At 37.3% G+C, this 25021-nt stretch overlaps 1 protein-coding gene across 2 annotated transcripts in view; it reads left to right on the top strand.

Annotated features, from left to right (window-relative positions):
- Window positions 1-1185: 1185 nt before the first annotated feature.
- The window catches only part of AMMECR1 (AMMECR nuclear protein 1), a 135958-nt gene continuing 112122 nt past the window's right edge, over window positions 1186-25021 (top strand). The window contains exon 1 of one of the 2 annotated variants that reach the window (XM_036270649.1): window positions 1186-1831. In XM_036270649.1, coding sequence (XP_036126542.1) covers window positions 1353-1831 — 479 coding nt within the window. In that variant the 5' untranslated portion in view covers window positions 1186-1352. The remainder of the gene's footprint in view (window positions 1832-25021) is intronic. The other variant, XM_036270648.1, reaches the window with a different exon arrangement.

Here is a 25021-nt window from a genome sequence, read left to right as displayed (position 1 = left end):
AGGGCTGAGGATGAATCCCAACCAGTACCTGCCCTTAGCCAGAACGGAACTGAGACTCATTGGTCCGCAGACCCATGATCTACCGCTGAGCCAAACCGGCCAGGGCTAATTCAATTCTTTGATGTCTCCAAATATACTGATACCTTATTTATCTAGATGTTTTGGCATTGTGTACAGATAATGCAAATAACATACTTTCTATTTCTATCAGATTCATTTCTTTGAATTTCAACTTTTGATTATTATCTTAGGTGCTCAGAATGGGACCAACTTAATCATACAACTCTTTATCCATCCAAGCACTCTTTGAGAAATTAAAAAAAATGAATACTAAGAACTGTCTAAAGATATACCTGAACAAAATCTTTCAACTTGTGACTCATTACACTACCTGCCCTATTTACTTGTAAGATCTGCGCTGACCAAACACATATTTCTATTACTTTGTTTCCAAGCCACACACATACTTCCATAACCCACCACTGCAGGTTTCAGAGCACAATTAACATCACTGAACCAGTGAGGTGTTGGTTAGGACTTTTTTGCTTCTACACGTTTTCAGGGGGCAAGGAGGGACCGTTGGAGAACAAGTAGTGGATATATAGATTCACTTGGGCTGGCATACTTGCCTATAAGAAAACAGTATTGCTCTTTTACCACAACCTTGGAAAACGCCTGGTGCAGGCTTAGATTTGTATTAAAGCTATAGCAGTGTGACCATTTCCCTGATGCTTTGTACATACTTTATAGGAGTGGTCTCAGGTGTGGAGCTCTGAGCACCTGCTTACTCACACTCCAGCAGTTCTGCAACCAGCGTATTTGAGGCCGGTGGCTCAGGTTCCACGTAACTCGGTTCAAGTGTCACTAACATTACGTGCAGCTCCGGTCATCGAGCTGTGCTTTGGGACTTGGATACTTACTTCGGACTTTCTTCTCCCCTGCGCCCCCGCCCCCACTCGTTTCCCTTTCCTTCTTTCCTCCCTGGCAGTGCCCACCTCCTCCCTTCGCTTCCACTCTCCGCTTTCTCCTGGTCATTTCCTTCTTTCTTGCCACTGGGCTTCCCGTCTTTTATCCTCCGCGGGACTGAGCGCTAAGGCTCCGGCTAGGAGAAGGCGCGAGGCCGGCGGGACAGGCGCGAAGGGACCCGCGAAAGCAGAGGGCGCGCGCTAGGGCGGGGGTGCGCACGGGGCCGCCGCGTGGCCGGGCCGCCTGGCCGCCAGGCCGGGAGCTGCGCGCGCGTCTCGCGAACTCCTGGCGCGCCCCCGGCGGCCGGGGCCGCAGCGTGCTCGCCCCCGCCGCCAGCTCGCCTCACTTATGGGTCGGAAGCGCTGCGTGGGGGAGACTGTTCCAAGATGGCGGCGGGTTGCTGCGGGGTGAAGAAGCAGAAACTGTCCAGTTCGCCCCCCTCTGGCTCGGGTGGCGGTGGCGGCGCCTCCTCCTCCTCCCACTGCAGCGGAGAGAGCCAGTGTCGAGCCGGGGAGCTGGGACTAGGAGGCGCCGGTACGCGGCTCAACGGGCTGGGAGGTCTCACTGGGGGAGGTAGCGGCAGCGGCTGTACCCTCTCTCCCCCCCAGGGTTGCGGCGGCGGCGGCGGCGGCGGGGGGATTTCCCTGTCGCCACCTCCGAGCTGCGGAGTGGGGACCCTACTTTCCACCCCAGCCGCCGCCACCTCTTCCTCGCCCTCCTCGACGTCCGCCGCCTCGTCCTCATCGCCCAGCTCCCGGAAGATGGTGGTGTCAGCGGAGATGTGCTGCTTTTGCTTCGATGTGCTCTACTGTCACCTGTACGGATACCAGCAGCCCCGGACCCCCCGATTCACCAACGAGCCCTAGTGAGTACCTGTCTTCCGCCGCCCTCTCCCTTGCGCTCCGGATGGGGCTCATAGTTGAGGTAAAGTACAAGGTATGAGCCTGCCTCCCGTCGGCGGCTGCTCCTGACCCCTCTCACTACCCTGGTCCACGGAGCCCTAGACCTAAGTCAGGGCACCCCGCGCTTTCTGCCCTCCAAGGCAAGCCCCCCACACTCGGAACAGGGTGCTGCTGCAAGAGGCGGCTCGTTGGCTCCCAGAGGTATTCGCTTTCTTTTTGCGGTAACTTTGAGGAGTTTTGACCCCTTCCTTCTCTCTTTCGCCACCCCGCGTCCCCACCGCTTGGGTTTTGGAAATCTGGAGTACTCAAGGTGTTGATCTCTCCTCACTTTGGTTTCCATTACCCCCGGTGAAAGTCCCGCCAGTATTCCCGCCTTGCACAAGGAGAGTTTCTATCCCATTGCAGGGTGAAAAATAGCAACTATCCAACTTCTCTTCTGTTAGTGATGGAACTTAGCGATGGAGCTTATGAGGTTCCCATATTTTCCTTCGGGTTTCCTTGTGTCCTGGAGAGGGAGGAGGTTTTTTAAAATCACATTTTCCCTTACTATCTATTTTTATCCGAACAAATCCATTAAAATGTTTCTAGTGAAGCACACCGTCAGCTCTCTCACATTTGAGCAGTGAGACCTTTTTTTTTTCATTCCACGGTCTGGGTAATAGCTCATTCAAAGAGAGCTGTCCCTATAGAGCTACTGTCAGTTTGTACATTAAGCGTGCATTCGCTCTTGTGTCGATTTCACTTTTAAGAAGTCTATGTTAGACTTGACAATTTAAGAAATGGGCAATCCCAACAGTGCGTAGGGATTTTTATGGTTTCCTTTGGTTTTGTACTTTTAGTTATTTTAAGTGTGTGGGTGAAATTGTTTAAAATAGCATGGTTACAGCTGAAAGCCAGGTTAATTCTGATCATTGTCAACTTTGATGTGTGGGAGATGGGGCATATGGTGTTTTGTTTTGTTTTGTTTTTCACGTGTAAACTGAGTGTAACCTGACTTTTTGAGTTAAACGCTAGACAGAATGTAAAGCCCAAGGAAGGGCAGAACGACAAAGAGGGTGATTGTTTTTATTATGAGTACTTAGCATCAACAAGAAAAATCACAGAGGAAAATTTGAGAGAAATTTATACTGAAAAGCATCAACCCTTTTGCTAGCTAAGACAAGTGTCCCTTGTCCCCATATCATAAATACCCGAATCGATGTTCTTTATAACTTCTTCTTTTTACTTTGCGAGATTGGGGGATTATACTACTCCTAAATAAGTACAAACACTTATGCCTAGACTAAAAGTATTAAATTAATATGTAAAGTGGAAATTGCAATAAAATGTCCTGGAAATTGTAACTTTGTATTGTTTTTTTTCTTTGGCTTTGATATTTTAAATGTATTTACTTTTGTATGACTCTTCTGTGGTCTGTACATTTTCTTTCAGACTTTGTTCATCTTTGGGCATTGGTTCATAAGAAATTGATGAAATGGCATCCAGACTGACACTGTCAAATAAATTAAATATCTTTATAAATTTCATAGTTTTTATTCTAGGAGCTTAAATCCTAAAGCCACACCTTTACTTAGCCAATTTGTTTTTTAGTTAAGAAGTAAAATTTATTCTGAAATGACTGCCATGTGTGAGTCACTTATTTGTGACTTTTCTGCCTTCTCTTGGATGTCTGTGATGTACTAGAGCCAGTCCTGGGATGATACATAGGTTGGCTCTGCAAAGTCATGGGGCTACAAAAATTCACTCCTGTTTAGTTACATGAGTTTGGCAAAGGCTGTTTTACTAGTCACGCTCCATTGCTCCAAAGCATATGAGAACACACTTTCAGGAGGTGCTGTTTTCACACATTTTAAAGTGAGTTTGGGTTAACTGAATGACTGTAACAAGAATTTTAAAAGGAAAGTGATCTTGACCAGTTCATATAGAAAATACTTTTGAAAATGGTATTTAACAGTGGCTACTTTAAATGTGTACTTTTCTAATACTGCATCCACTGGATTTCTTTTTCATGGAATTAAACATAAAATATGACACACTTTTGATTTCTGTGGATATGTTTAAATGATAGTGGAAGAATAATAACTATTATCATTTAGCAGTTCTTCAATGTGTTGCGTATTCTACAGAACAACTAATTTAGAAAAGACACTGAACATGACCAAGGGGAGAATGAAAGTAAACTGAAGTGGAAAGAGGACTTCATCTTATTTTTATTTATCTTAAAATCATTTTTGAGGTGTACTTGAAAAATTCAGGAAAATTGCTTAAAAGCAGTGTTTAATTATGAGCGTGAAATAGCTGTAATCACTTGACAGTGCCTTAGTAACCACCACACATTTTCTTTCTGTTTTACATACAGGGGGGCAAAAGTAGGTTTTCAGTTGTTAATATGGAAAATACTGTAATAGTTAATTAGTAATACAAGAATAAACTCTGTTTTTCGAGTACTCATAACTATAAACCTACTTTTGCCTCACCCCGTACTTAAAAGCATTGTGTACTTATTAGTATGGCTTTGTGCTGGGGGCCATAAGACATAAATAGACATGTTGTGTGTCCCCCCCCCCCCCCTCAGAGTTATTAGTATCCTGTCATGAACAGTCGTGTTTCAGGTCCTGTCTCTGTCCATCAGAAGACAAGCTTTCAACAGTTTGAGATTCTCATGTGTAAAAGCACACCTTTTCATCCTTTCTCAGGAACTTTGTGTCAAAAATGTCTGTAACTGGTGAAATCTGCCTTTTATAGATTTAGAAGTCCTAGATTCATCAGTTATCCTTTCACTCTGAAAGGTTATTAGAAATTTCCAGTGATCTGTTTCAGATTTTAGGAGTGGGGTGGGGGGATGCCAGTATATGAACAGGCTGTATCAATACAAATTCTTTACCATTGATGCTGTTTCTTGGAGTACCTACCTCACTGCAGAGAAGTGGCAGTAGCTAGAGCTTGGGAGGATGGTGGAAACTTAATAGAAGACAGGTAACAAACATTTGTGTAATACTAAATCCTTTGTTTCAGGTGTATAGTTGTAATAGGCACATTTGCCCACAGAAATAATGTCCAAGACATGATAAAAACATGACTTGAGGTGCATTTAATTATTCAGTCAGAGCTCTTGGATGTATATGTGGGAACCTAGTTAGATATGTTATAGGAAACCATTTGCTACTCTAAAGGGATCCACTGTGCCAGGTGTTGAGCCAGTTAGACTGCAAAGCAGTCATTCTCAATGTTGACTATACTTTGAATCAGTGGGGGATTATTAAAAATATGGATGCCTGGGTCCCAACCCCAGTGATTCTGGTTTAATTGGACTTGGATGGGGCCTGGGCATCAGGATTATTAAAAGCTCCCCAGGTGATTTTAATGTGCAGCTGAATTGGAATACTGGTTGTATTTGACTAAGCCTTTCTGCTGAGATTTGGATTAATTTGGTCAGGGGTGGTGCCTGGGAACCCGTATTTTATGAGCACCCCAGGTAATTCTGTTAAAAAGCCAGTTTGGGAAACACTTGCAGTGTGGTCTGCAGAAGACATCACCTGGGAACTTGTTGGAAATGGAGAATCTCAGGCCCCACCTCAGACCTGCTGAGTTAGAATCTGCATTTTAACAAGCTCCCTAGGTGATTCTTAGACACATTAAAGTTTGAGGAGGAGTGGTTTTCTAACATACATCATAATATCCTGTAGTGCTTGTTAAAACACATATTGCTGGGCTCCATTCCCAGAGTTTCTGATTCAGTTGGTCTGGGGTGGGGCAGTGAATTTACATTTCTAACAAGTTCCCTGATGATGATGATGCTACAGTTCTCCCTACTACACATTGAGCCCCTCTAGGTTAGAGAGTAATAAAGACCTGAATGCTACTTGAGCCACTATAAGGGAATGGTAGTTTTCACTGCCAGTTTCCAGTATTAAACTTCCTGCTTCCATGTCACTATCCTTTATCATGCTCTTTCTAATTTAGCACCAGGGAGATTGAATGCTGCCTTGATCATAAACAAGAGTCTGAGGTTCTTGGGATGGTTTGGGGAGGAGGGAGAGTTACACTTGGAAACCTGTACTATGATTTTTTTTTCCAGATGTTAAATGTGAGGGACACATTTTAGGAGTTAAAAACAGCACAAATATGGTATTTTACAGTGAGTTGTATTGGTTTAAATAAGTAAAGCCCCCTTCTGTTCCCATAAAAAAAATGCCTTGATGATTACTAAATAATATGTTTAAAAAAATTTTAAAGCTTCACTTACACTTATGCTTACTGGATTGCATTTTAAGAATTTACCCCATTGACAAAGAAATATAAAAAGACCATGCTAAAGCACTGGGATTGTTCAGTCTTATATCTTTAATGTTGTGTTGCATGTCATGTCCCATGAACTTTTAATTTTAATCCTTTTACCTGCCTCCTTTGAAGTTAATGTAATGCTACATTTTATATGGACCATAGCACATAAAAGATGCTTCACTATTAAACATCAATAAATGTGGTTTTCCATTACAATGAATAAAATATATTTCTTCTTCTTCTTTTTTTTTTTTTTTTTCAAATCTCCTGGCCATGCAGGTTTTAAGAGACTCTGATCCGGTGTTTGAATAGTTAACTCTTTCTTATCTTGGCACAGTACTCAAATTATTGTTTCTCAGTGTGCTTGGGAAGAATTACATTGTGTTAGGAAGTGAGGCAGGCACTCTGTTTCACCAGAACAGTAATAATCCTATTGCACATTAGTAAGAAAAAAAGAAAAAAGATGACTTGATAATGCAGTGATATTAAATCAGCATTTTAAACACAAGCTATTATATTTCTATTATGTCTTTTTTGATGAAAACTGACCAGAATAGCTAGAAGGTGTATCTGTCTATTGCAGATGATGCTACTGGTCATTACAGATTTCCTTATCCATGCTAGCATAATGGTCATGTCTACTTTTTCTTTAAAAAAATTGTCTGAAAATGGAGCATTTTTAAAGATATTTATATGGATTGATTTTCAACACTGTTGATTTCCATTAGAAGGCAATCTGTTGTCCTGTCTTACTGATAAGAAAGAAAGCAGGCATACTCCCTCCCCCTGCCCAGTTGTCATTAATGCTATAAAAAGCATCAGTGACTGGAATGAAAGGATGTAGAAATATACATTTCAAAATTATCTTTATATCCATGCATAAAGGTATATGTAGGGCAAGGTATATTAATTAAATACAAAAACTTGATGCTTGTTTTACCTTCTCTGGCCAAAGAAAGTAATAATCTCGCTCATGATTATTCTTTCTTATAAATTGTGTTTGTACTGTGTTCAAGTCCTAGTTAGTGAGTGGCAACTAAGAAGGAATCTCTGCTGGGATCTCTCAGTCCAATGGAAAGAAAGACTACTAATGAGAAAGTGAAAAATGCTCTATTAGCCCATGCATGAGTTGTTTCTCACAAACACGTATTAACACTCACATTGTTGTCTTTAAAAAAACTACACTTTTTGAGATTGTATTTATGTAAAATACTATCAGTTATTACTGTAATGGATTATAATTGTGAAGTCAGTTGTGCTTCCCATTTATAGACCATTTTACTTTTTGAGAATGTATATGTGTGAAACACTAAAACTTGTGCAATGAGATTAGTCAGAGTTCCCTATTTCAGTAGGCGTTATTTTGTTCTCTGGATGTCACACATGCTTGCCTGTTTTAAAGCAACACAATGACCAGGGCTTTTACATTTAAATTTTCTTAAATGGTCTTTTTTTTGAACTTGTGTAATACTGTCTCTTTTTGATAATGTTCTGAATCAATTAAACTAAGTAAGTGAGGACCAGCAGTAAAAGCCAGGGGCTGCCAAGAATGGACCTTCAATGTGTAAGCTGTTTTTCCACACAGTAACTGGGCAGTTGCTCGCAGGCACTGAAGACAATGTGGGAAGCCATTGGTTGTGTAGGTGGGAAGAGTATATTCCCAACAGTAAACGTATTTAGAGTTGAGCTTCTGTAGTTACAGTGTTGCTAAGAGCAAAATGGAGCCACAAGTTTATGTAGTAAAAAAAAAAGGAGCCCAAAGGAAGTATGATGTAATGCTATAGTTGATTGGGTGGAGCATAATTTATGTTGTGTCCAACTCTTAAGTGGCATCTTTTTTTATTAAGTGTGGGTGTATTTTCTACAGCCCTTAATGTATCATACTTTCAAACTTGCTCAACCTTAAAAATGTGAGTGTTGAGTAGCTGAGTGGAAATTATATGTCACTGGGGCAAAAACCTGTTGTGTGTTTTGTTTTCTTCAGTATATACACTATGCTAAATTCCATGGTTGGACACCAGACAAATAGAGAAACTAGTTCTACCCTCATAGAGCTGACAGTGTTGTTCAAGATATGATACAAATATCAAAGTCACTTAAAATGCTTATAATACAATATATACATGATTGTAGATGAGTTCAATACCTGAAGATTATTGTACATAAGTATGGTAATGGAATAAAGGACTGGTCAGGAGGAAGGCTTTTGAGAGGATAACTTTTCAGCCAAATTTTTAAATGGCAAAGGTACAAAAGTTATTGGCGAAGAGTCTATATACCAGTCGGTCTTTAAGTCTTTCTCAAACCGGTTGCTGTCACCACCACACCCCTTGCCACAGTAATTGGGGATTCCCAGCAGCTGTCTTTAGTCAGCAACTTACACTCTCAGCATTCTCCATACCACTCCCTTTGCTCTGGTCTCTAAGCTCATGAAACTTCCAGGAAATTAAAATAGTCGTTTGTCTTTGGAACCCTTTGGGAAAGCTGGATAAGAGATACTGGATCTGATTATAGTTTTTTTTTTGTGTGTGTGTGTGTGTGTGCGCGCGTTTTGTATTATTAAGAGAACAGTATTTGCAGAAGAGTCTTCTAAAATGTAAAATGGATTGGAAGGAGAAGAGTCTCAAGGTAGAGGAGATAAGTTAGGCTTAAATTTATTTATGAGGGCAGTAGGAAAACTGGCACTGAAAAAAATGGAGAAGCCATCCCAGGGGCAGAATTTGTGAATATAGGAATGTTACAAAATTAAGAAGTGGAAAAAGTTATCAGCATATGTAGGGACTTGTACTCCAGGGCCAGGTTTTATGTAGGAGTGGAAAGATTGCAGCTCACCTGTTTTTTGGCTTCTGTCATTGCCTCTTCTTTTCTTGGCTCTGTGCCTAGCTATTCTTATGCTCAGAAAAAGTTTGTTCAACAGTTCTGTTGGAATGGCTATGAAATTTGATCACAAGTGTAAGAATCTCCCCTTCCCCTCTCCCTCTTCACCTATTCCCAACTGTATCTAATTTGAGAGAAAGGAGAAGACATGTTGGTTTATAGACTTTGGATTAAGTATAAAGATAGCTGAGATAGCTTTTGGATGAGGACCTGAAATTAGGTGTTTACATATGAGTAAAGAGGCATTCAGGAAAAAAAAATCTACCAAATTCCCTTTGCTAGGGGAAGTGAAAATGAGAGAAGCTTTGGACATAATTCAGAATTTATAAGGCTGCGGAAACAGGAGGATGGTGGTGCCACTAAAAAACATGGAGGATGGATGGAGCAGAGAGATAGGAAGAAACAAATAGTTGGTCAAGTGAAAACAGATTTCTTAATATGTGTATTTCAAGTGTTGGCAGTTATCAAATGTCATTTCTTTTTTAATTAGCAGAACCACAGAGCAGTGACAGCACTATTGTGCCGATTTAGTTGGTCTCTTGGGATCTCTCCAGTTTCCTCCCCACCTCCCCACTTGTGATTTTGAAATGCTGAAATGGGTAGAGATCAATTATACTTTTTAGCTTTTAATTGCTAATAAAGATACATGATAGAATGTTGGGTTTCCCTAATGTAGGTTTATACATATTCTCAGTCTTAAGGCTTATCAATTTGTAAAGCATTCAGCATTTCTTATATTTCCTTATGCATATATCATAGCATAGTCTTCAGCAAAATAGAGCCTCGTGGAAGACCAGCTCAGAAATTTGTAGTTTCAGATCTTGGATTAAAGGAAATTTATGAAAGATTGTAAGTACTGTCTGGTACTAGATTCTAGGTCCCATGTCCTCAAGCTTAGAAAGTAGAGAACCAAGCTGGATCTGTAAGGATGGATGTTATCAATGGACAGGATGAGCCATATTGCTTTATGATCCTTGCGATCTTCAGTGGTTGGGCAAATATGGAAAGTTCTGTTGAGTCCAGGCCTACTTATATTAGTTTTTTAAATAAGGTCTGTGATAGTGTTGATGATTCTTGCCTTTCCCCTATCTCTTTCATTTTACAGATAATCCATACTGTGACCCAAAGCCACATGCAGTGCTGGGAGATTACAGTTGACTGTATTATGCAATATCCTGCCAGAAGATGCTGACCAGATCTCTAGTAATGGAAAATAGTGAGATTGACTTGACAGCTTATATAGCTTGCCTTGCCATTCCATATACTTTCTGTAAGCACATGACACACAATTCTAGTAACATATTTTATATTGAGATCTTGGGTTGCTGCAAGGTGGTAGCACCAGATTCTGTGCTTTGCTTCAGGCATTAATGAATCTTCGAGTCATTCTCATAGAATGGAATCTATGAAAAACTGGTCTTGGTGCTGTCAGCCTAGAATTCCCACTGTGTCTACCTCAAAGAAATACTCATGTGCTAGTGATGTCAATGTACTTCTTCTCTGTGACACTAGTATTCCTTATGTGGCTGTACAACTACATGGTTGGGTATATGTGGTTTGGGGTGCAAATCAATTATGTAGCTAATAAAACTTGAACCTCAGTATATACATCATTGTAGTAAGACAAATACCCTTTGTATCCTTATCCTGATTTTGAACAGCGGTGAGGTAAGTGTTTAGATGATGGTTGCTTTTTACATCCTTTTAAAAATATGGTAAGTGGAAGATAGTGTTGGTGATTTATTCACTAGAGAAGACTCATGAAGTCTTCTGGCCTTTTTTCCATGTTAGACTATTGCTCTCAGTGCATTTCATGAAGTTACCCATAGTTCAACCAACCAACCAAAGAAACAAAAGCTTGCTTTGCTTATTTCTCATTACAAACAAGAAACTTGACCCTAGATTGGCTAGATACTTGATTTTGTGAAATAGCTCTTTGATGTTAGAGGTAGGTGCCTTGTGTCATTGGTTAGAAATTTTTTGTTCAGTTTATGAATCTGTGTACCCCATACTATTGTCAGGTCAAAAAAACCCTCACAAGACCAAATGAGAATGATACCACTTCTATTTCTCTGACACTAATGAGGTGATTTGTAGTTTGTGGTATACTTTACTCTACAGACTCCTCTGACCATTGTCCTGTTTGGCAAGTTGTTTTCCAGAAATCTACTCTTCTACACTGAAAACATTGGATCTGTGGAGAAATAGAGTCACACAGGGCTGGAGGCAAGAATAGAGGGCACCTGGGAATCAGGGAGGGAGAAAAATGAGATTGTAGTCAAGTGAGGTGAAGCCTATATTCAGGGCAGAAAAAGGAGACTGAGTGCATAGTCTGGAGGAGGAGTGCTCCAAGAAGCATATTTTATGTTATGCAAGCCTAGATGTTCCTCCTTTAGAACCAATGGCTGTAGCACTCTTGTGCTGGCGAGGATGTGGAGAAAAAGGAACCCTAGTACACTATGGGTGGAAATGCAGACTCGTACAGCCACTAAGGAAAACAGTGTGGAGTTTCCTTAGAAAATTAAAAATGCAACTGCCATTTGACCCAGTGGTCCCACTTCTAGGAATATATCCTATGAATCCCAAAATACCAACCAGAAAAAAATATATACACCTGTATGTTCATAGCAGCACTATGTACAACAGCTAAGATTTGGAAACAGCCCAAGTGCCCATCAGTAGGTGAGTGGATAAAAAAGCTGTGGTACATTTGCACAATGGAATACTATGCTGCTGTGAAAAAAGAAGGATCTATTATCTTTTGAGATGACATAGAGGGACCTGGAGAGTATTATGCTAAGTGAAATAAACTAGTCAGAGAAAGATAAATAGCCTATGCTCTCATTTCTATGTCAAATCTAATGAACAAAATAAACTGATGAATAAAATAGAACCAATGTCATGGAAATGTGGAACAGACTGAGGAATCTTAGAGGGAAGAGGGGAGGTGGGACAGGAAGAGATGAACCAAAAAACTCATATGCATATATGCATTGCCCATGGACACAGACAATAGGGTGGTGAAGGCCTAGGGCGAGGCAGGAACCCAGTGGAAAAGAGGCAATGGGGGAAAAGGAGGGGGTATCTTTAATACTCTCAACAATAAAGATGTTAAAAGTGACTTAATATATGTGTGTGTATATTCCTATTGGAAACATATGTACAGCATGGAGTAGTATAATATAAGAGGACTTGCATATGAATCCCTTGAGTACTTTCCAAGAGACAACCTTGAAAATCATTTCTAGAGTGTCCTCAGAATGAGACCTCTAGGTAAGTTTGAGAGCTATGGAAGAAATAGCTTAAGCATACCCAAATGGATAAATGGAGCCACACTCTGGTCATTATCCTTTAATTTTTTTTTTTCTCTTGACTTGTCTATGAGCATAGTTATAAAGCCTCAGCTAATCAGATGTATCTTATTTTTAAGCTAGTATATTTAGGTATTAAAAGCCTCTACTTAGATGTATGGTTTTCTTTTATATAGCTTGCTTACAGCTATTCTTCATAACAGATTATAGAACAGATAATATTAAAGGATAGACCCAGCTATAATTTCTCATTGCAGAATGCAGTCATAAGAATGCATCCTGTGGAACATATGCATCTCTCTGTACTTTGTCACCAGTGTTTCTTAACAGGATCTATTGTGGTCAGTCTGATTTACAAATTACATTGTCACAGATAACTGGAATATCAGCAATTTTTAGTTAATCAGTTTGTCTTTAATCATATAGATCAGCGATTTTCAACCAATGTGTCACAAGAATTTTTAAAACATGTAATATTTGACTGTTTAGTCAGGGGCACTGACCTTTTTTCTCTTAGATTGTCAAATAAAAAAATGATGACAGCCAACACAATAGCCATCCAGTGTGAATGAATCAAAAGTATACCTATTTTTTTTTGTCAAGTTGGCAAAAAATATATTTTCGAGTGTTCCATACAATTTTAGTAATTAGTTTATGTGTGCCATGAGATGAAAGTCATTGATATAGATGTATGTTGCTTTTAGCAAATTAATTTTTTTATTGTGGTAAAAAAATAACGACTTCTATCCTCTTAACCAATTTTTAAGTGTACAATACAGTACTGTTAACTATAAGCACCATGTTTAGCTTGTTCTTTTTAAAAAAAAATTTTTTTCTTTATTGATTTTAGAGAAGAAGGGAAAGGGAGAGAGATAGAAACATCGATTGGCCACCTCCTGCATGTTCCCCACTGGGGATTTCGCCCACAACCTGGCCATGTGCCCTGACTGGGAATCGAACCGACGACCTCTTGGTGCATGGGTTGATGCTCAACGATTGACCCACACTGACCGGGGTAGCTTGTTTTTTAAGGTACATAGTAGTGACACTACCTAAGCAATTATTTTTTCATAGGAATTTAAATAATCTTTTAAAATTTATTCTTATATATTATTATTATTATTTGTGTGTGTTTATGTATGTATATATGTCCACCACCCAAAGTCAAATCATCTTCTGGAGATGATTCACAAACATGTATTAGAGATGCATAAAGCCTAATTACAGTAGAATTTTGAGGTTTATTTATTTATATTTTTAGGTGTAGAGGTATTTATTTTTTCAGACTTATTGAAAATTATGTGTAAACTAGAGTAAAAGCATTAGAGTTAGAAGTATCCATTTAGAAAATATTTCAAATTTTTAGCATCTCAGTATTTGACTTGGCAGTTATCATTTACTTTATTTGTACTTAATACCAACTACCTGTATTTGAAAATGACTTGATTTTCTAGCTTACCTTTTAGGTTGTCATTCTCATCCTCTGTTTTTTAGAATTTTCTAATGACTTTTTTAATAATAATGTAAGGAAATGTCTTTGATAGGTTAAAAACTTTGCCTTGTTCACCCACTTTTAAAAGTAGGCATTAAAGGAGAGCATTAGTTTTGACAGTTGAACCTCATATTTCTGAGGACATGAGTTTTCTAGAGGGATGGAAAATTGAAAGACACCTTGCCTAATAGGATATTTTAAGTAAGGCCTTTAATTCCATATGTGTCTATATGAACTGCTTTAGTTAAGTACTTCTTGAAATTTCTTCTTATAGTGTACATACTTGCTTCTAATGAAAAACTCATATCTAAATGTGGTAGTTACATTTGTGAAATATTAGATATGATCAAGTTATGAATCTTGAAAGTTGTTTATTTGCCCTGTTGTCTGCATAACTAATATGAGGTTCTTTATTATGAACGGAGTTGCAGACATATTATCACTGAATTGTAATGTATTAATTTGGATTTTGGAGCATTTTCTAGCTTCTTTCATTTAGAGATGGCTTTGTAATTCTGAAGAGGAAAGTAGAATTTCCACCATGATTATCCCTTTCCTTATAGACATTTAAAAGTGAATATTTGTTTAAGCTTCAAGATTTATTTGCCAGCATTATCCTAAAACAGTGTGTTTTACATCAAAACCCGTCTCTTATTCTAAGCTTGTGCTGCTCTTCATACTAAATTCTGATATTTCAGTTCAACAAATAATATAGCTGTTGTGGGTGGAACATTGTGCTAGACTCCTTTCTGGATATGGGCGAAAGGTCTATAAAATAGACATAAGCCATGCTGCCTGTCCTTAGAAAGCTTAGAAAACTTGCAGTAATATTGAGGAGACAAGATTCATGAAACAAATAATGAGGTCACATGAGTGATGGAGACAATGAGGTCTGTAAGATTTTGGACAAAGACTAATATAGGCTGGAATTATAAAGGAGGGCTTCAAGGACAAAATAGGATTGCGGCTGGGTACACCTTTTATAGATGAATAAAGCATTCTAAACAGGAAAACAACTTAAGACACAGAGGTCAGAAGGAGCATTATACAGTAGTCAGTGGGTACCAAAGGTAGATTGGGGGTAGGAGGGATCCCAGCAAGAAAGGGCATTTGTCTGGAGACTGTTGCTAGAATTCAGGCATTGGGAAATGAAGGTCTGCCAGGTGACAATTTTAAACTATTAATGGCCTGTAAATTGCCTCTTTCTTGGTAAAGTTTCTCTTTTGTCCAGTTAATTATGCCTCAGTAGCTCCTTTAATGTCATGACGCCTGGACAAGAGACTGGGAAATAACACAAGCAGGAGTCTGCTGTGTAGACAAACTGCTTTCATTCATCCATAGACATTCAGCATAAGTCTGTTAGCATCACCCTTTGCCCAAGTGCCTTCATACTCAGTGTTCTTTTTTCTTCTAAACTTCAGTGTATCAAACATGAATTTGGAAAAATTGAGTAGCTACGAAGGTTATATAATTTAAAAATGAAACTATCCTAATTGCTATAGAATAAATAAATGGCTTTAAACCACCTTTTTCTCCCCAAATTAATGAAAACATTTTACTTGGATATTGCAAATGTAACCCACATAAGGTGGCTACTGGGAATTAAAATGATTATAGGAGCACTGAGTATTAATTATTGAATGATGTCATTTAGTAAATTTGCTTAAACATAGATTAGTCTAATAAGTGTGTTCCTTATGGCTCTTAACATGCCCTATTCAAGAATGCTACGACTCTAAGATACAAACTATATAAGCAAAACCTTTAAAGATTTTTATAGCCTTATTTAGAAACAAAATTCTAAAACAGTTTTCTGAATTACAATAGAACTGCATATTTTTATTTTATGTTGAACAGTTGCCCTTTGAAGAAAAAAATGTTCAGTCTTTTGTTGATGATTTGTCCTTAATTATATTGACATAAATTTAGAATCCCAAAATTTCTTCTTTGTGATCATTCTAAATTATTTTTTGGCAAGATAGAAAAACATTCTTTAGGTCAAGACAATGAAGAGGGAATAGTAACCTAGAAGAGTAAGCAAGCCTGTGAACTGATGATGAGTAGTGTGTTCTTTACCTTTTTGGAGGGTGAATTTTTAATTAAATTTATTGTGTGATATTGGTTAAGATTATATAGTTTTCAGGTGTACATTTCTATAATACATCATCTGTGTATATTGCCTTGTGTGTTTACCACCCAAAATGAAATCGCCTTGTATCACCATGTATTTGACCCCCTTTTTACCCTTTGCTACCTTCTACCCACCTTCCCTCTGGTAACTACCATACTGTTGTCTGTGTCTGTGAGTTTTTGTTTTTTGTTTTTCTTGTTTGTTCATTTGTTGCTTTCACTTTATATCCCACATGAGTGAAATCATACGGTTCTTAACTTTCTCAGACTTATTTCACTTAGCATGATAATCTCAAATCCCATTCATGTTCTTGCAAATGGCAGTATTTCATCCTTTCTTATGGCTGAATAGTATTCCATTGTATATATGTACCACATCTTCTTTATCCAATCATCTATCGAAAGGTACTTCAGTTGTCTCCATGTCTTGGCCACTGTGAATAATGCTGCAATAAACATAGGGATGCATATATCTTTATGAATAAATGTTTTCAAATTATTCAGGTAGATACCCAGAAGAGGGGTAGCTGTATATATGGTACCTCTATTCTTAAGTTTTTGAGAAACTTCCACACTGTTTTTCATAGTGTCTGTACCAGTTTACCTTCCAACCAGCAGTGAACAAAGGTTCCTTAGAGATCACTGTAAATTTTAATTTTATTTTAGTAACTCTCTTATTTTATTCTCCAGAATATGTTTCAGACTATGAGGAAATTATTTCCTAGGTATAAGGCTGATGTCCTTTTTTTGTGTGTTATATGCCCCTAGTGGGAACCGAACCCAGGACTCTCTGGTCCACAGGCCAACGCTCAACCGCTGAGCCAAACTGGCCAGGGCAAGGCTGATCTCTGACAGATTCTAGCCACATAATCATGAAAGTTGTACCAGTGTACTCAGGAAGTAAAAACCAACACTAGCACGATGCTCATTAACAGTGTAGACAGTTTTTGTTTATGAGTAAATGAGCTCTCCCTCATATCATAGCCTTGAATTATGAATAATCTGCAATTTTAAATATATATTACAACAGTGACGTGAAGAAATGCCAGATGTTAAAAGAAAATTGTGGTAATGAAATATTTTTTAATCAATGTTTTGAAGAAGTATAATGGAATTTGACCTCTGAAGATGGTTGTAGACACCTGCCCCATAATTGGGTAGGAGGCCAAATGGAATCCAGTGGTTCTTAGGACAGAGCACACTAAGGTCCCTGATCACTCTCAACATGCTTAAAATTTTTATGAACAAGGAAGAATGCCTTCATTAGAGTAAGGGGAGATAATTTTGCTTATACCTGGTTCAGCCCTTCAGAGGCCAATTTCATTTGCACAGGCTTCAAACAATAGTCATGTTAAATAGGCATTGACCTCTATAATGTGAAGCACAATCAAGTAAAAAAAAATAGTGTTTTTTCCAGTTTGGATAGGGAAAGAGAATGAGCAAATCCCGTTTTAAAGTGAAAAAATGGGTGTGGTTCCAAAGGGTCCTCATTCCAGTCTCCATTGGGCTGCTCTTAGAACCTTTGCTTTGTTTATTTCAGTTCAGTCTAGAGGAATTCAGGTCATTTTTTTTTTACAGAAGAGGAGATGTTTAGTTTTGAAGCTTTCTTTCACTTTCATGAAGATTATAAGTATTCATCATTCTATAATAAACATTCATTAACCCTTCACAAACTTAACTAATTTGCACCAGCTCAGCAGGGCCTGTTTCACTTTCCTGTTCCCAAAATTGTTATATTGATTTGAATACTTTTGATTCCCAATCCTTCCCACCCCAAAATTGAAGTATAAATCTAGGAAGATGCTTCTTTTCCCCTTTCTCAACATAGTTTCTCTCTGGAGCTTTGTCATTTTCTAGAGCAGCAGTGTTGAATATCTGAAGACTTGCTAGCAATTGCATTATGGAATTTTTACCACTTAATTTTAGCAGTGTTTATACCTACTTTGCATTATCTAGAAAGTTATTTACTTGTCCTGCTAGTTTTCCAATTTATGGAGGGGGTGGAGAGTTGGGGGCGGAGAAGTTGTAAATTTATGACTTCGAGGTTTTTTCTAACAGTGGGTTTGAATATTTAAAGGAATATGTAAACACTGGTTAACTGAACTGATTTTAAATTCAGGGTAGTGCTAGGTCTCAAAGGTTTCTAAAAGTTTTTCAAAGGAGGTTTTAAAGCAGAGAATTCCATTGTGTTCCTTCTGCCTTACCTAGACTTGGGTATATTTTCCTCCACATGTATAACAGACATTGAGATTCATGTAGATTTATTTGATATTGTTTGTTATTTGGGGACTGACCTGGCTGTATGTAGTTGAATGCAGGAGGGTAAGAACATGTTTTTATGGTTCTCAAGGAGCTATATAGCATAAGCTTTAATCACCTGCTTATCTTTTACTGTATGATTCCATTCCTGAGTGTAGGGGATTGGAATGCTTAGAAGGCCATTTGGTACTTTTTATTTTCTAGTGTTTTGTTTTAAACTATAGGTTCTGTATGTTTAAATAAATGCTTCTTTCTTTCCTAATATTTCTGCAGTCAGGAAATTTTAATCTGTTGCCTAAGAATAGATTTTAGGGGTTCAGCAAGTACACTGAATATCCTACATTTAGTGAGCAAAAGGAACACCTTAATTTGTTTTTATGGAAATTCTTGGTTTGTCTATTTTCACATTAATATAATTTAGATGAAGAAAAACAGATTTGAAGAAACCCGACCTAAGGGATTATAAATTATTCGGAAAGCCCAAATAATATTTTAGCATGTAATTTACCTCATAAAATGTTTTATGGCAAACTTGTTTAATGTCATAGATGTGAGTCAAAACTGAATTAAACACATTAGTCTTTAACTTATCCAAAATTAATATCTTCTGGCTAAGAACAAACACTGCTTTATGACTCTTATATCATTTCCTTATATTAATCATCAGCAGTAGAAATTTGTTTTATGGGTAGGAGGCATTTTTTAAACAATTTATCACTTCCCGAGTTCTTGTGTAGTTTACGATGCAAAGAAAACATCCAAGCATAGTTAATAATAAGGATAGACTTACTAACTTAGCAACTCATTCACCATATGAGCTTTTACACAAGATTCAAATTCTTCAGATTAATGTCTCAGCAAAATGAAAATTATTTAATCATGACTTTAATGGTTACTCAAAAATTCCTGAAACTGCAGGAATTCTAAAGATACATAGTAGTGAAACGTTACCATGGTATATACTTTATTGTATGCTCATGCTGGTTTTTTTCAAATATGTATGGAATAGAACAGTGAAACTCTGAATGAATAGTAGTATAAATATCACTGAGACTACTGTTGTTGATTTTTATGAGTAATTCCTCTGTATTAAGGATCTGCTTAATTTAATTTGGTTTTCTCAGAAAATATCTTAATGACTTTCTAATCACTCTTACAGAGTTTTAATCAAGTCAGTGACTCTCAACATTTTTCTTCCTGCAACATAACTCTGCCCTGCAGCGTGACCTCCAGATTCAGGGAATTTTGGATACTACTTTAAGAGGGGCAGGGCAGTTATATGGAAAGCATTGTGTGTTCATTCTCTACCCCCTGCCACCTTTTTCCGTTTTCTCTCATATACCAACACGAAGGTATAAGCAGATTTCTTTCATATCATACCTGTGACCAAACTCATTCAGGACCCTCCGAACTCTCCAAATGAATGACCACTTATAATATACTGACATCTCCTAATTTAGTATTAGAAGAATGTCAAAATTTTTCATAACTTGTATTTTGGATTGGTAGCATTATAATGAATAATCAATTGTGTGTAATAAAATAGTAAATGTTCTATTAAAATGTTCTTATTTTAATGTTCATGTTTCTTTATTAAAGTCAAGACTTAGAGCTTATAATCTCCATGTTCCTCATTTCATCTAAGAAATACACTGAAACCTTGGTAACATTTCATCTGTTACAACTCTAGGCATCAAACAAGATACTATGCTATGATTTCAGCCCCACCATGACTTGGATAAGTCATTTTGTCTCATGTTATTTTATTTAAAATTAATATATATATATGAATCTTTAAAAAGAAGCAGTATTTTTAAAATACTTGAAATGCATCCAGAAGTTGATAACAATATGCTTTTTATTGAATCTGTTATCAGGAAACATTTATTTCCTTGTGGCCATCAAAGGTACAATGGAATGTAAATTTATGAAAGGCTGATCACATTTTCTCCTTTCTAATTTCATTAATACTTCAAGCTACCAATTTATGTGTAGGTATCACCAGGGATCCCACATATTTTGCTGACCAATTTTAAGAGCTGACGTTTACAGTCCTTTTAGAAGACACCAATTCCAGAATGATTTTCAAACCCAAAAGTGGAATTTCCAGAACATTGGAGTAAAGACATCAGAAAATCTACTCCTCTATAAAAGCAACATGAACACTGGCAAACATTTTCAAAACCAACTTTTTCAGAATTCTGGAAATTAATCAAAGACTTCCAACAACCTGAAGAGCATTTATTCATTAAAAACAGCTGATTTTTGGTAAGAACAGTGAACTTTATTGTGTTTTAACTTTCCCCAGTCCTGTCTCCCTTTCTCTAGTTCCACAAGGAAACCAGCAACCTTACACCCACAGTAGCTGTGGGAAGCAGCAGCTACTGGAGGGATCAAGTTTCCCAAATGTCTCTATGCCCAGAGAATTCTCACTATTTGACCTGACTGGCAGCCACCTAGAAAGGCCCCATTCACAAGGCTTGTCTTTTTTTTTTTTTCTTTATTGATTTTAGAGAGAGAGGAAGTGAGAGGGAGAGAGAGAGAGAAACATCGAAGAGAGAGAACATCAGTTGGCCGCCTCCTGCATGCCCCCCACTGGGGAAGGGGCCCACAACCTGGGCATGTGCTCTGACTGGGAATCAAACTGGCGACCCTTTGGTGCATGGGTCTACACTCAACCACTGAGCCACACCGGCCAGGTTGAACTAGTTTTTTAAAGGCTAATATGCTAATTCTGATTTCCAGGGCAATCACTAAGAAAATGACACAAAGTAAAAAATTGGTAGTTAGCTCTAGACATCTCAATGCTTTGACATGCAGTTAGGTTCTAGGAGGGAGATTATAGATTATTTTCAAAATTAAGTTTTATTTGACAGTTTCTTTCACATGCTATTAACAGGTACAATTATAGAATATTTTGTACTCTTTGTAGATAAACCTTAATAAAATACTACAAACCTTCATAATCATCAATTCTCAGAACATTCTCATATATTAGGAATTTGTTCTTTTCTAGTTTTTAAGATGAGTAAACTATACCAAAGAGAATTTAAGCCTTGCCTGTTTCTTCTTAGTATGATTTCTAACACTGTGGGAGTTACAACACTCAGGCTTTTTATAACATATCCCTCAATTCTAAAAGAGCTTAATGGCACATATTTACTTTTAATATTACAATTAATATATTAAAGAATTTTATTACATCCCTCAAGGAACTTAAGACAGTTAAAGAATCTTTCCCTGAGCTTGCTTGCCTTTCTTCCAGAACTAATTCCAAGAGATCTCAGTCTGATGTGCAGTATCTGTCACGAAATGTGTATATCTATTGCACAGAAAGTTGTTTTTAGCTCAGGTGGAGTCTCTTAAGAGACTGTGGAAAAAATATTTGCTTCTGAAATAAGTATGACACATCAATAAAAGATGAATCATTTTTATAGAAATTTCTGAATTTTAAAAGTGAGTTATCTATCAACATTCATATTAAATTAATCCCTGAAAGAGTTAATTCAAATAAATATTTCCCAAGAATTTACTATGTCCAAGGCACTGTGGAAAATTTGAAGATAGGTAAGATGTGGTTCCTGTCATCATCAAGGCTTACTGTTAAGGACAAGTGTGAAGTGTTGTAATATGATGAAAAAAGATTACCTGTTATATGAATGTTTACTTTAAAAATATTAAAGAAGAATTATAATAGAGTTTTGGAACTTACATAACTTTACCTGATTAAGTACAGAATAGATTAACAAAGTTCTAGATAATAATTTTCATTATAACTTGTATTATAATATTGGTGATTTGTTTCAATGGGGAGAAAATCCACTCTAATTTTGATTTGCTTTCAGTTTTGTTTATTTGAGGAAGAAATAATGTGGCAAACAAAATCATTAAAAGCTCTGAACAGTTTTGAATGGATCTTAAACTGACTGCAAGTAGAACAAAACAAGAACTGCATTGCTTCTGGGAGATGGCCGTCAGATTCAGGGATGTCCAGTAGATAAAACAGGATTCCTTGTAAGTAGGAAGTTGTTGAACTGGTACTCTCAGAAGGGACTACCATCTTCTTTCTCTCTTTAGGTATCTTTGTCTCCGTGTTTAGTACTTGTTTACTAGGTTTAAAAAGAGAGTAGCTTAGCAATTTTGTAGTACCAGTTCAGCTTAGCAGCCAGCTGTACGTGGTTGAGGAAGAAATGATGCACTTCCAGTATATAAATAAAGAAGGTGGTGGTTTCATCCATGAAGTCAGAGCAAGGGATGAGGCTAGTTAATTATGACAGCATAATTTCTTCCTGGAATATACATTTGTAAAAGTCTTTTATTTGCCCTCACAAGAAACCTACTATACTATTTTAAGCAAATTGTAAATTCATTGTTTTTTTAAAGTTATTTAATTTTTAATTTATGAAATGTTAAATGAACTGAGTTCAAAGATGATTGACCTAGATAATGGTTATTGTGCAAATAATGAGATAGGTAAGGCTTTCCTGCCCTTTAGAAGTTTATACTTTAGGAAGAGAACCAAGTTAAGCACGGAGATAACTAATGCAAATAAGTTAAGTGCCTTACAGAGGGACAAATAAAACCTGTAGAAGTTAATGGATGATGAGTGTGGATGGGAGATTTTAGCTAAGATGACTGAAGAGTCATCTGGTTCACAGACATACAGATATTAAAATAAAAAAGGAAATATATAAATCACCTATATTTCCATAGAAAATCTTGTCTTCACTAGAATAAGACTGTAGCTATCTAGGGATAGACATTTGTTGACCTGGGAACAACTTATGCTAATAAGTTCATTTTTAAAACATTGTTCCAGGTGTAGAATCAATGTAAAGAATTATTTTAGTCTGGGTTTTAAGAGTAGTTTAAAAGGAAGAGCCAGGATAATAAATTAAGAAAATCTATATCCCTAAATGTATCACACATTGTGCTCAGTACAGCTAATTTATGGTCCCTTGCCCTTGTGTAGTTAGCTCACAGTCTAGCAAGAGAACCCAGAATGATGGATCAATGGAAGAACCTATTCTTAAATCCCATCCCATAATCCCTGGGCCTTCTAAATTGGGTGAAGGGGAGTACACCAGATGGATAGGATACTTTAAAACCTTCCTGCAGGAAACTGTTCTCCTAGAATGAACTGTTTTTGAAGAGATAGTATGTGCTCATGGTATGAAACTTAAACATCATAATAGGACAATAAGATTTAGAGAGATCTCCCTCTCACCCCTATCTCATAACTACCCACTTCCCCTCCTAGAGGCAACTATTGCTGCCACCAGTTTCTTGTGTATCTTTACAGAGATAGTATAAGCATATACTGGCATTTGTGTACACAAACATTCACTATTGTTTTGCACAGAGATGCATTTCTACACCTTTTTTGCATCTAAGAGTTAATCTTGGAGATACTTTCACATCAGCATCCCTAGAAATTCCCAGTTCTTCTATTTTTTCTTTTAACTTTTTATTTCGAAACAATTATAGATTTGCAAAATGTTACAAAAAGAGTACAGAGAAGATCCAGTATACCCATCGCCCAATTTCTCTCACTGGTGATATCTTACATAACTATAGTATATTATCAATACCAAAAATTGCCATAATATAACTAACTAGACTACAGTGCCTGTTTCTTTTTAATGCCTGCAAGATATTCCAGTGTATGGATGTACCATAGTTTATTTAACTAGTCCTTTATTGATGCACATTTAGATTGTAGTATTGCTGGTATAGGGAAATATAGGAAACAATAAATATCCCAGGACCCCTGCTAGCACATACATAGATTTTGTGTGAATTAGAAGAACGTGTCCTCTCAGGGCACCCTAGATAGGCACATGGCTTGGAAAGCAGAATACAACCTGGATAACTACATTCATCACCTCTGCATGCATATCTTTTTGCACATAGGTGTGAATACATATGTAGGATAATAGAGTTTATTAAAAATCTGCAGCATGATATCAGTGTTTCCATTTGAAACATTGAATCTGTCTCCTTTCAGACTTGTCATGTCTCCCACCCCTGACCCCATCTGTAACCCTCATCAGCCCTTCCCAATACCTCAGTCATGGAACATTTTCTTTGTATACATGTCTGTCTCCCACTTTGGATGGTAAGCTCCTTTGACAGCAGAGACCTTGTGTCTTCATCTGTGTATCCTCCTTCCCTTTCCCTCCTCACTCCACTATTACCTACCTAGATAGAGTATTGCTTTACATAAAAGTGTTGAGTAAATTTCTGTTTAAATTTTTTAAGTCAGGGAAGTGAAGAGCACTGGATTTTTAAATCTGTCTCTCAGTACTTCAAAAGGTGTCATGAAATTATTGAACAAAAATTATTTTTAATTAAAGTACTCACACATGCCAAATTTTTAGGAAAGAAAAAGAGTGTATCATTAAGTCAACCAGAGAATAATAAAGTAGTGCCATTTCAAAAATATTAAGCATTATAATATTGAAAGAAAAAAACAGAGTAACTGAACTGTGAAATTGTAAGCAGGTTATTAAGTTTTGGTTCCACTGAATATTTAAAGAAGGGAATACCAATAATCCTTCAAAAAGATGTTTTAAGAACTCATAATGTGTATAAAAGAAATATATACTGTTATAGATAAAAGGAAACATTTTAAAGCTCTAGTCACAGAGTACCTAATATATTTTATACGTATTATACACATATGTTAGTAAGTACAATTCTGAAAAGTTGCATAAATCTTGGGCCCTAAAACTACGTAATTTCATCAGATCTTAACTGTATGCCATTTATTTATCTATTTTTTCTTAATGAAGCTGATT

This window comes from Molossus molossus, unplaced genomic scaffold (assembly GCF_014108415.1).
Source record: "Molossus molossus isolate mMolMol1 unplaced genomic scaffold, mMolMol1.p scaffold_m16_p_2, whole genome shotgun sequence".
NCBI classification, from domain to species: domain Eukaryota; kingdom Metazoa; phylum Chordata; class Mammalia; order Chiroptera; family Molossidae; genus Molossus; species Molossus molossus.
This window is presented reverse-complemented; position numbering and strand designations above follow the sequence as displayed.